Source organism: Hypomesus transpacificus, unplaced genomic scaffold (genome assembly GCF_021917145.1).
Source record: "Hypomesus transpacificus isolate Combined female unplaced genomic scaffold, fHypTra1 scaffold_65, whole genome shotgun sequence".
Taxonomy (NCBI): Eukaryota; Metazoa; Chordata; class Actinopteri; order Osmeriformes; family Osmeridae; genus Hypomesus; species Hypomesus transpacificus.
Genome location: NW_025814037.1, coordinates 950,212 through 962,643, shown reverse-complemented (window position 1 = coordinate 962,643; position 12,432 = coordinate 950,212). Strand labels below are relative to the sequence as shown.

The following is a 12,432-nucleotide window of genomic DNA, read 5'->3' as shown; positions in this document are numbered from 1 at the left end:
GTAGTATATTATTTAGTGCTGTCAGTGTAACGCGTTATTAACGGCGTTAACGCAAACCCAAATTAACGGCGTCAATTTTTTTATCGCGCGATTAACGCTCTTTTTGACCTAGCAAACTTTGTAGTTTTTTTTCACATTCTGTTGCAACAACCACTGACGTTAGAAAAACTACAATACCACACCGGATCTAGCTAGACCGGAAACAAAACAACAGGCACGCCACACCCACTTGTTTGGGCTTGCGAGCCGGCTAAACAGTCGTAGCAGAGCCCGTTTACGGATATTAGACATTCTCTGGTAGGTAGGCTAACGTTATGTTTTGAGTTGATTGCCAGCGCCAGACGCCGAAATGGATGCCAATAAGATTCTGAATGGAAAGTTTACTTTTTAAAAGGTTGCCAAATGGTTCCATTGACAAGACCAAAGTGATCAGTGTGTTCTGTCGTTGTGAACTGAGCCGGAGGGAATGAGCCATCATCGCAGCACGTCGTGGAGTCGAAAATATAATTTTGATGGCACACAGCCAAACACACAGCTGATGCGAATTCTCCGCCTGCTCGTCAAAGCCAGGCGATTGCAATGTTGTTTTCAATTTAAAAAAAAACATTTGCACGAAGCAATCCGAACCACTTTTCCATGTCGATAAGAGCATTACAATTTGAAAAAAGAATGGATGAAAAAGAAATCAAGGGACATTTAAAATAGATACAAATGTGCGATTAATTGAGATTAATCGCGAGTTAACTATGACATTAGTGCGATTAATCGCGATTAAATATTTTAATCGTTTGACAGCTCTAATATTTTAATATTATATATATTTTTTTTTATATATATATTATATATATTATTAAATATATTTCTAATATTTTATATGTAATATAACATTGCTATTTTATTAAGTCCACCACTTTTTCTCCTGTAATATTAACGGACAGTGGGGTTAAATGTTCAATGTATGGACTGGCTATTGCATTCAAATAGTAATGCATTGACTCGGCAGCAATTGTCTCCCACGCCAATTGTAGCTATAGGCTACGCTGCTACAGCCCTGTTGCTTTTTTCCGGAATATGTGCTCAGATTGACCATGAACACGAAATAAAACTTATATCTAAAGTGTGCTGAAGTATGACAACGTTTTTTGTCGTCGGTTACCATGGTGAATCCTAGTATCGGAGCTCCATAGAAGTTTTGCTTTTGGTAGTATGCACGCGCTAAACTCAGAGTTGCCGTACTCCGAGTTGAGTTAGCTAACAAATTCATATCAGCTTTTCTGGAACCGAATTTTCGGAGTTTACCATGTTAGAGAAACTCAACTCAGAGTTCAGGGTTAATCTCAGAGTTTGTTAAACCCGCTACTTGGAATACCCCCCTGAAGCAAAATCACTTGTTGGAACATGCAGAAAGTGTGAGTTTGTGCCAAGGTATTGATAAAAAGCAAGTTACTTGACCCCAGGTACGTGCTCCCTGGCCGCAAACATTTCTCTCACACCGCGCTGCCTAAACGTTATGCCGAGTGTAGGGAAAACGTTGAGGAAGAGACTTATTTTGTGATAATATTTTACCCATATCGCCCAGCCCTAGGCCCGAGCATATATTTTGTCACAGGCCCCGGGATTCCTAGCAACGGCCCCTGCATACCATCCACCCCTAACTGTAGGTCTATTGGAAATGATCTAACTTGTTGAAATTTGGCCCTCAATTTGCTGCTACACTGTCATTGCGAGAGCTGACAAGTAAGGAATGTTAGGAATAGGATTGTTTTCTTAATGCTTGCAGGTTGTATACCGGTAGTTTCTATATCTTAAATGTAACATTGCGGTTTAAACAAGATGATCCTTTGCGGTTTAAACATTTTCCCAAAATGTTTACAACAACTACAAATTTTAAACAAAAGTTTAGTTTTTTAATGCACTTTCATCAATGCCTGTAACACACCTGTGTGGAAGCATCAGCATTTATGTTTTTCAGGTTTTCCAATTACTATGATCTGGTCTACAGATTTATCATCAATACCCAACAGAGATGTGGCTTCAGGAAAGCAATGAAGAAGCCAGCTATCAAGAAAGGGAATGTAGAGCAGCTGAGCAACTTACCGGCGGAGTCAAGTGAAGGACTCATCCATAGGAGGGGGGCCTCCCCCAATGTGGAGTCACATGCCCCCTATACACATCCCAGGGTCTTAAACAGGCTGGTCAAGCCCCTGTTTTTCTCAATAGGGGTATGGTTAGATCTGCAATATTTAAATGAATTATCCAGTATCATGTAATTCAACATCCACAATGAGCATTGTCTTCATCACATTCACATCAAGTTTGTTGTTTGGCAATGCAAGCAGACTAACACCATGTCAGTTTACAGGCTGTTCCTTTGGAACTGCAGCCATCTGGCAGTATGAGTCACTGAAGTCACGGGTGCAGAGTTACTTTAATGAAGTTCGGGCAGACTGGCTTGAGAAACTACGACCACAGAAACAAGGGCACATTCGCAAACAGGTGAAAGGACTGACAAGGCCACCCGGTCACTGATCCTTTATGTTGCTGGTTTCAGTGCGAACTGACGAGATTGTGCATGTCTATTTTTTTATTAATCTTTTTCAGATCAACCAGTGGTGGAACAGTTTAAGTGAGGGCCAACAAATTGTTTCAGGTAGGTCTGAGATCAGAAAAATGTGGGGTTCATATGTACTGTATGTGTTTGTTTCTTTGGCTTTGTTGACTTACATTTTCCGACATAGACTTCCTTCATTTTATCACACAGAAAGATAATGTCTGGTTGCTCAACGGCTGGTTGACAATGACCTTTGGGTCTTTTGAAATACTCTTTTTTATTTAACCAGGGAGAAAGGTTTCTGGATAAGAAATTCCAGCAACATATTAAACATACTTTAATGTAAATGTGGGGGGAAGGTAACAGATTTGAGAAAACATGATGCAACAAAATAAATGTTCAAGGCTATTTAGCCTCTGAACGTCGAAAATATATCAAAATCTTGCATTTAAATGTATTTGATGAAGACAGGACTAAAAGCCAGCTCTCCATGAGTACCAACATTAAGGATTGAGTCCTGAACCCAAACAGAAAAATTCCTTCATACAGAAACGTAACAGTCCAAGACTATTCCATAATTTTAAATCCTTAGGAGTCTTAATGGTGGAAAAACTGGGTTGACTTCGAAGTGTCCATTGAGTGGAAGAAGTTATGAGATTTGCAAAGTAAACATGCACTAAATGGATTGTGGTAAAACTCTGTACATGGCAAATTTTAAAGCAACTTTCATTGCTCTGTACTTCAGAAGACAATGTTGCCATATGTTTTAAATGCCATATTACCACTCACCTCTTTCTGTGTACTCACTTTTAGGGATAATTGCTGCTAATGCTGTAGTCTTCTGCTGTTGGAGAGTACCATCCTTGCAGCAGTCCATGATCAAATACTTCACATCAAACCCTGTATCAAGTGAGTATGGGTCACAGTCTTTATTTTATTATGTTTTATTAGGGATACAGTGGTATTAAATCTTCTGGGTAGTTTTTTAAGTTACACATGATTTGCAGTCAACTCTGGAATGATAGGCACACATGGGAAAGATGAGTAAAAAGGGTTATAATAAATAAATCACTTTTTCTGGAAATGTTGCTTAATGTCACACTAAACTTGTTTTACCTAACCAAAACAAAGACATTTTGTTATCAACAAATAAATGTTTTTAACAAAACCACATGCCACAATTATTGGCATCCCTGAATTTAATACTTTGTACAACCTCCCTTTTCAAATCAAATAAGGTTGGACTATACAGAGCAATGGATATAAAATTATTTTCTTTACAGAATCTTTTCAGATCATCCAAGGTCCTAGCAAACTCCAGGCGCTTTGTCTGTGGTGAAAATATAGAAACCGCTTTCTTTCTCTGATATGCCTTACAAATAATTTGTTGGCATGGAGATGGTATCTAATAGTAGTTTTGGAGACTTGGTGACCCCCAGATTTTATTTTCCTCTGTAGTTCTCCAAATGTGAATTGGCTTACCATCTTATCACTTTACATGGGGCCCAAATAAACTTGGGTCCTCTTCCAGGCAAGTTTTTAACAGTTTCATTTGCTTTGAGCCTTTTGAGTACTTTTGCTTTACATAATGCCCGTGAAGCAGTCGATGATAAAGATTTCATAGAGACATACAGGACTGTCTCAGAAAATTAGAATATTGTGATAAAGTTCTTTATTTTTTGTAATGCAATTAAAAAAACAAAAATGTCAGGCATTCTGGATTCATTACAAATCAACTGAAATATTGCAAGCCTTTTATTCTTTTAATATTGCTGATTATGGCTTACAGCTTAAGAAAACTCAAATATCCTATCTCTAAATATTAGAATATTTCCTCAGACCAAGTAAAAAAAAAGATTTATAACAGCAAAACAAAATCAAACATTTGAAAATGTCCATTAATGCACTCAGTACTTGGTTGGGAATCCTTTTGCACGGATTACTGCATCAATGCGGCGTGGCATGGAGGCAATCAGCCTGTGGCATTGCTGAGGTGTTATGGATGCCCAGGATGCTTCAATAGTGGCCTTTAGCTCATTTGCATTGTTGGGTCTGGTGTCTTTCAGCTTCCTCTTCACAATACCCCACAAATTCCCTATGGGGTTCAGGTCAGGGGAATTGGCAGGCCAATCGAGGACAGTAATGCCATGGTCAGTACACCAGTTACTGGTGGCTCTGGCACTGTGGGCAGGTGCCAGATCATGCTGGAAAATGAAATCCTCATCTCCATAGAGCTTTTCAGCAGACGGAAGCATGTAGTGCTCTAAAATCTCTTGGTACACAGCTGCATTTACTCTGGACTTGATGAAACACAGTGGACCAACACCAGCAGCTGACATGGCTCCCCAAACCATCACTGACTGTGGGAACTTCACACTGGATTTCAAGCAACTTGGATTTTGCTCCTCTCCAGCCTTTCTCCAGACTCTGGCGCCTTGACTTCCAAATGAAATACAACATTGCTTTCGTCTGAAAAGAAGACTTTGGACCACTCTGCAACTGTCCGGTGCTTCTTTTCCATAGCCCAAGTCAGACGCTTCTTCCGTTGTCTTGAGTTCAGAAGTGGCTTGACCATGGGAATACGGCTATTGTAGCCCATTTCCCGGACACGTCTGTGAACAGTGGCTTTTGATACCTGGCCTCCAGCTTCAGTCCACTGTCTTTGAAGCTCCCCCAAATTCTGGAAGCAACTCTTCTTCACAATGCTGTTAAGGCTGCGGTCATCTCTCTTGGTTGTGCAGCGTTTCCTGCCACATTTCCCCCTTCCAACAGACTTTTTGTGGATGTGCTTTGACACTGCACTCTGTGAACAGCTTGCTCTTTGAGAAATTTCTTTTTGTGTCTTACCCTCCTGATGGAGGGTGTCAATGATGGTCCTCTGGACAGCAGTCAGATCAGCAGTCTTCCCCATACTTGTGATTTAGTTTACTGAACCAAGCTGAGTGTTTTTCAAGGCTCAGGAAACCCTTGCAGGTGTTTCGAGTTAATTAGACGATTCAAGTGATTAGTTGAATACCCTACTAGTATACTTTTTCATGATATTACTACTAATATTTAATTGATGTATTTAATTGATGTAATTGATGTATTTAATGATAATACTTAATACTAATATTTAGAGATAGGATATTTGAGTTTTCTTAAGCTGTAAGCCATAATCAGCAATATTAAAAGAATAAAAGACTTGCAATATTTCAGTTGATTTGTAATGAATCCAGAATGCATGACATTTTTGTTTTTTTTATTGCATTACAGAAAATTAAGAACTTTATCACAATATTCAAATTTTCTGAGACAGTCCTGTACACAGATATTCCTGGAATTATAGATGTATAGTGCTGTGCTTGTGATGTTTGTGACTTTTATGCAGCTGCAGTTTTTGTCTTTCGTACCCACATTTCTCAGATCACAATTGAATTTATCAATACTACTTGTTCAACCTCCACATTATCAAATAATTTATGCATATATCATTAAAGCATTTACTCCTTACAAATAAATTGGCAATGCTTTTTTACATTCACCCAAATTTACGTATCCTACAATAGCCTGGTGTATCCTACATAATTGATAGGATGATGTCTGTCGGAGGCCGGAAACATGCACGACAATTAAGTGTTGAATTCATTTATTAGAACGAGCTCGGATCATGTAACCATAGGAGAGAATGGTCATATGAGTGAAGCACAGAGATCACAAACATCCCTTATATACAATAGATAGACAGTAAATATAGTTTCCACAGAAAGTGTCCTTACAAGGCACAGCAAATGGTCAGCAAGTTTGTGACAACATTGTAACTCATAAGTTTGTTTCTGCATATTTTCTTGCTGTCTCCATGGAGTCTGGACACATGTTCATATCTATCAGTGGACTCTACTATGTTATAGCATATTGAAAACATGTTTAAGAAACTTATCTCTATCATGGTTGGTATTATTTGTGGGGAAAATAGTAGCACTCTATAACAAAATGATATGCTTATCTGATATACACTATAGAAACTATTAAAAAACGATTCCATGAAATGAATACGTTCTTATTTTCTTTGGTATTTTTGTGATTAGCAATGATGATTGCTGGGTAATATGTATGTTGTTGTGCAATGGCAAGTCTCTATTTGATCATGTGACGAGACGATACGATATAGACAAGGCTCTGGTTTTGTGAATTAATTTCTCCACCACCAAGTGTATAATCCAATGTGAAAAATGCTAAACAAAAAGACTGATATAATTGGAAACAAAAGATCCATACAAACTGTATGTACAGTCAAAACTACAATGTACTACTCTAGGTCACTAAACTGTGACAGTCAGTGCACACAGTGCTCACAATAAACTTTCTCTCCAAGAAGTTCTCATCACAGACGTCTTTCAAGAAGACGACCTTAGAGAAAACGCCTTTCTGTCGAAGTCGTCAGCGTCGTCGTCGAGTGTTTATGTACCTCCTCCCGGCTTTCCTCTCCGCTTTTCCTTTCCGTTTGGAAATGACGTCGTAGCGGACGTCATTAGCGGAGGGGTATCCGTCGCTGTACAGCACGGCATGACGGATCCACAGGAATTTCAACGGTGCACAGGAGAGCTCTCCGAGGGCCCCGGAGACGACGGAGAGGGCGTTCCAGGGCGTTCCATCTATGTGTAGGCCCTTCCCATGTCTCCGTAATCGTGAAGTACCAAGTACCATATAACGGCCTTTAGTGTGTGATGTGTGGAATGGTTGAAAGGTGTGCTGTACCTGAGGTGTTTTCTGTGTATGAGGTGGCCATTATGTGTGGTGTGTGTGCTGTCTGCAGTGAGCGGGACATCAGGTGTGTAAGGTTTGTAGGATGTGTATTGTCTGCTATACCAAGTGCCTCTACTTTATCTTGTCAGCACCTCTTCATATATTGCTGTGTAGACCACAGCCAACTCACTAGGGTTTATTTCCATTGCTTTAATTTGATTTGTTTGTTGAAACACCTAAATCCATTGTTCAACTTGGGGCAGAGTTGGTAAATGTTAGTTTAAGCAGAGGTAACCACAGGGCTGGGGGACTGATCGGCCCAGCATCACAGGCAGGTGGATGAGGGAAGGGACCAGGAACTCGCCGTTGTCCTTCAGGGAAACCAATGTCCACTTGGCAACTAGATCCAGTTTTGGCAGACTGTCACAGATCGATGTCGACTGGCGACCAGGTCCAACGTTGGAAGACCGACGACCAGGCAGATGCTGACATCTCAAACTCCCCACACCACAGGGGATGTGTGGAGGGGGGACAGAGAGAGGACAGCAGGAATTGGAGAATGCAAGGAGAAACTAACAGTTACAGTAATATTAAGAACGAGGTCCCCACCGGTCAAGTGTGGACTAGTGTAGCAATTTAGCAGATCAAAAAGGGTGTTTGATGCAGCCCTAGACACTAAGACGGCGCCAGTCGCCCTCGGTTGGAACATGAAATCTGTTCCAGGGAAGAGAAACTCTAAAATATGGATAAGAATGCCATGTCTGCCGTCGTCTCCAGCTAGTAACAGAAACAATAACAGTAAATATAGCTGCAAGCAGCAATGGCGGATTCCTCCTTCAAAATAGCAAGAATAATAATACATACCAGGGCTTGAGAGTGCGACCAATTTGGTTGCATATGCGACCAAAATTTGTACGGGTGCGACAATTTTTTTTTCCTAGGTCGCACCGGTGCACCGAACCTCCGCTGCCTCTCCAGGAACAAAGCGTTTTGTTTCTTTTTGACGGAACTCACACTCATGGTTGGATCATATCGTGGTCTAAACTAATCAGAGACAGAGATGGGGCGGGTCTTTGCCTCTGATTGGCTGTGGTCCAGATATTCCTGTAGGCCTACACTGCTCCGTGCTGCGTGATTGAAATTACTACCTGAGCACCAGAGAATCAGTTATGGCAGACCTGGGCATTGTACGGCCCGCGGGCCACAACCGGCCCACAGGCTGTCCCAATCTGGCCCGCGTGAGGTAAATCAAAAATTAAAATAAATAAATGTGTTTGAGCTGTAGTTAATATGTAGTCCTGAAAGACTTGTGATCAGGCGATTTACAAATGTGCTCTTGCGCAACCTCACCGACAGGAGAGTTAGCCCTCGAAAATGAAAAACAAAAGGTTGATACAGAATGTAGAGTTTGTAACAAGACATGGACTTCTAAGTATATGTTTATACTTCAAAGCTGTGTTCTTAGTTTTGGAGAATAGGTCGCTGTGTTGAAGGATTATAATTTGAATCGGCACTAAGCGACTAAAGAAAAAAACTAATGCGGACATAATAAGAACTTGACTGATTCAGTGGCGCGGGCTGATGGTTAATGGTTTGCTAGTTAAACTGTAGGTCCCTGATCATCACCTGTCAGCTGTCCTTGGCATATCCACGTCAGACATTCAGCCAGATTTCAACGCACTTGTTCAAGCCCACTGGATTCCTCTCACAGAACAAAATTAACTGGAAAAAAAAGTATTGTTTTGTGTTTGAAGTTGATCAATTTCATATCTTTAACATACTGCAAAACAACTTTTCATGGTTTGTGATTAACTAGATTAACTAGAAGATTAACTAGTTAGAAATCAAATGAAACACTGATGTCATGATTATTTTAGTTTTTACTGTTATTTCAATAGTTTTTTCCTAGTTGACCAACATGTAAAATATTTATATAAAAATGTACAGAATATCCTTATTCTTCTGATAACCAGTAGCAGCTAATCAAAATATATACTTCACTGCTTTTTACAATGGGGGGAAATGAATAGTGAGCAGAATTAAGTTATTGTTGATGCGGCCCTCCAACACATTTCAAGTTTCTCATGTGGCACCTTGTCAAAATGTATTGTCTACCCCGGAGTTACGGAGCTGGGCCATGGAGCTAACCCATGGAGCTTGGTTTTGATGCTAGGGAGAGTGTGGCAAGCTGGTTTAGCCAAGGCCAAGAAAGCCAAATTACAGGTGTTGGCCATCTGGAGGGCATGCGACAGCAAGGGGGGACCCGCTGTAAGACTTTGAGCCATGAAATGTTAGGTCAGTAGCACTTTCTATTTTTAAATGTTTATTTTGCTTGCAATTTTTTTGTTTGGCAGCTCAGTGAAGCACTGATCACAAGATTTGTATTTTTATATACAGTTTAATTGTGCTTCAAATAAAACCAACATTTACCTACACCTTATTCTTGTTTAAGATCATTTACATAATATAAATGAATGTATAGCGTGATAAAAAGGTGACCTTGAAATTGTGGCGATGCAAGGAAAAATGTGGGTGCACCTAAATAAAAAAGTTAGGCGCACCAGTGCAACCAAGGGAAAAAGTTAATCTGGAGCCTTGCATACCTTTGTCTGGATTAGAACCCACCACCCTTTGCACATCAGCACTGCGTCTCATCCTACTGAGCCATTCACAGACTTTAGTTTTTGTATCAGAAAATAAGAAATTTCTCAAATTGCAAGCATTGTCAGATTTGGTTAAAGTTCAAACAGCTGTTAATCAGTCTTATTTATATATGGGACATAAAAAAGGGACAACGGGATGTTGCTGCTGTAAAAGAATAGCATACTCGTAGTGCTTCGAAAAGGTTGTTTGGGGTGCCATAACTTGTCATGGAAGGGAATTTCAAATCATGCCTAGCATCAGTGGCGATTTGTCCTGGCTTAGGTTACTGAAATGAATTTGCGCAACAGGCAAGGGATCTACCTGAACAATCAATATACTTCACTAAAGCTAACTCGGATGTGAATCTGACACTACCTTGCATAGACTCCAAGTAGCTAGCTACTGTGGTAAACCTGTCTTGTTTTGCGGTGGTTTACACAGTCTCGCTAAACAGATGATTGGAGTGTTGTTATGGGCTCAAGTAAACACTCATTGCTATGTTTTACAACCGGAGGACTAGAAAAGAAGACTAGAAACCTTTCTGTCCAAAAAACAAAAAAATGTGCCTTTGATTGGTTTTGAACCTACAACCCTACATTTACCAGCACAACATCTCATCCAATTGAGCCATCCCCAGATCTGGACTTTGCCATGTTCAGTAACTGGATAATAAAATAAGACAAGCATTGTCGGATTTGGTCCAAGCTCAAACAGCTGTAATTCAGTCATATTTTGACATATCAAGGTGAAAGTTTGCATGGTACTTCAGTGGCATGTCACCTTAAAGCCTATTAGGCTTGAACCATCCTTCAAAAATACATTTGATTTAGTGACACAAACATATTGAGGCAATGTGGACATGTACATAAATACACCCCTTTCAGCTATTTTGTACTTGATTTTAAGTAACATTTTTTTAAATGTCAATGATACATATCTTTACCACATTTCAAGTCAATTAGACCTTTGGTTCAAGAGAAGAGGAATTTTGAATGTTTTCCAAAATGATCACTGTACAGGAAAATCCATCATCACAGTATACATTACAATGGTCACATTAACAATACAGAAATGTGAATTATTATTAGAATGTAATATATTAACAGATAATAATGCAATAGGTTATCTGCTGAATGTGATTAACATGAGCACAAATCCCTGATTTCTCCCACAACAGATCATAGTTAGGTACCAGAGGTTGCTAACCATTAGCTTTGATCCTACTGCCACATGCTATAGGGGTGGTGCTGGTGATAAATCTTGCCTAGGGCGCCAAACGTGCTAGGACCGGTACGGAGTAAAACCTAATGTTTATCTCCGCTGTAAATAAGTTAATTGGTGCTCTTTTGTTCTACCAAGTCTCGAGTCCCTGGTGAGTGCATGTGAGTTGAAACTGAACTTTGAAAACTGAATTGAAAAAGGAACAAAGTTGAAAGCAATACGAGTTAAATTCTGTTTCCAACCATTCAATTGCATTTCAGTCAGTGAAATACAATAAAAAATGTACCAAACAACATTCAGTTTGAAAATGTAAAATTCAGAAACTATTACATTCAAATTAATTTTTTGTTGGCACCAAAGCTCCATAGGTCATTCTGTTGTTGAAATTGTAAAAATGATGTGGGTGTATCTATTCCAATTTCCTCTCTATATCAACAGACACCCTGTGCTCACCTATGTTGCTGTCAACATTCAGCCACTACTCTCTCTTCCACATGGCAGCCAACATGTATGTGCTTTGGAGCTTCTCCAGCAGTATTGTGTCTATACTCGGGAGAGAACAATTTGTGGCTTTCTACCTGTCAGCAGGTTTGTTTTCAAATGTGTAATTATAATGAGTTTGGACCTAAAAGTGGTGTCTACAGTAAACCACAGAATTGTCATTTTTGTCCATTTGTCATCCTTAGGTGTCATCTCCACATTATTCAGCTACTTGTGCAAGACAGCCACTGGGCGTTTGGGTCCTTCTCTTGGAGCTGTAAGATTATTGACAATATTATTTATGTATTTATTTGTATTCATTTTTTATTCTCAATTTATTTAGAAAAACAGAGAGTAAGAGCTATTATTGTGCTCTAATGTAGATTCTGTTTCTCTGGTGTCTGAGAAAGTCACTCACTGTAATTGTGCAACTCACTGTCCCTGAAGGCTATATCCTGGTTTCACACAAATCTTCCCGCTAAAGCACCTGGGGGCTATTCAAGAAGGCGGGTTTGACAAACTGTGAGCCTAACCCTGAACTCTGAGTTGATTTACCCTAGAATTAGAAACTGACTTTTCGGTTCCAGAACAGCTTATTTTAATTAGTTCAATCAACTCAGAGTATGTCCACTCTGAGTTAAGCGCATGCATGAGGACTATAAAAAGCCAACATCAATGGAACTCCAATACTAGGATCCACCATGTTACCCGGCGACAAAAAAAGTTCTCATTCTTCACCCCACTTCAGTTAGAAGTGTTAATCGGTGTTTATGCTGAATCTGAACACATATTCTGGATAAAAGCAACACAGC

At 39.8% G+C, this 12,432-nt stretch overlaps 1 protein-coding gene across 2 annotated transcripts in view; it reads left to right on the top strand.

Moving 5' to 3' along the window:
* LOC124466108 (presenilins-associated rhomboid-like protein, mitochondrial) overlaps positions 1-12,432 on the top strand; it is a 57,988-nt gene that overhangs the window by 17,345 nt on the left and 28,211 nt on the right. Inside the window, exons 2-7 of one of the 2 annotated variants that reach the window (XM_047017788.1) lie at positions 1,973-2,222; positions 2,356-2,496; positions 2,602-2,650; positions 3,365-3,460; positions 11,579-11,728; positions 11,827-11,897. In XM_047017788.1, the coding sequence (XP_046873744.1) occupies positions 1,973-2,222; positions 2,356-2,496; positions 2,602-2,650; positions 3,365-3,460; positions 11,579-11,728; positions 11,827-11,897 (757 nt within the window). The remainder of the gene's footprint in view (positions 1-1,972; positions 2,223-2,355; positions 2,497-2,601; positions 2,651-3,364; positions 3,461-11,578; positions 11,729-11,826; positions 11,898-12,432) is intronic. The other variant, XM_047017789.1, reaches the window with a different exon arrangement.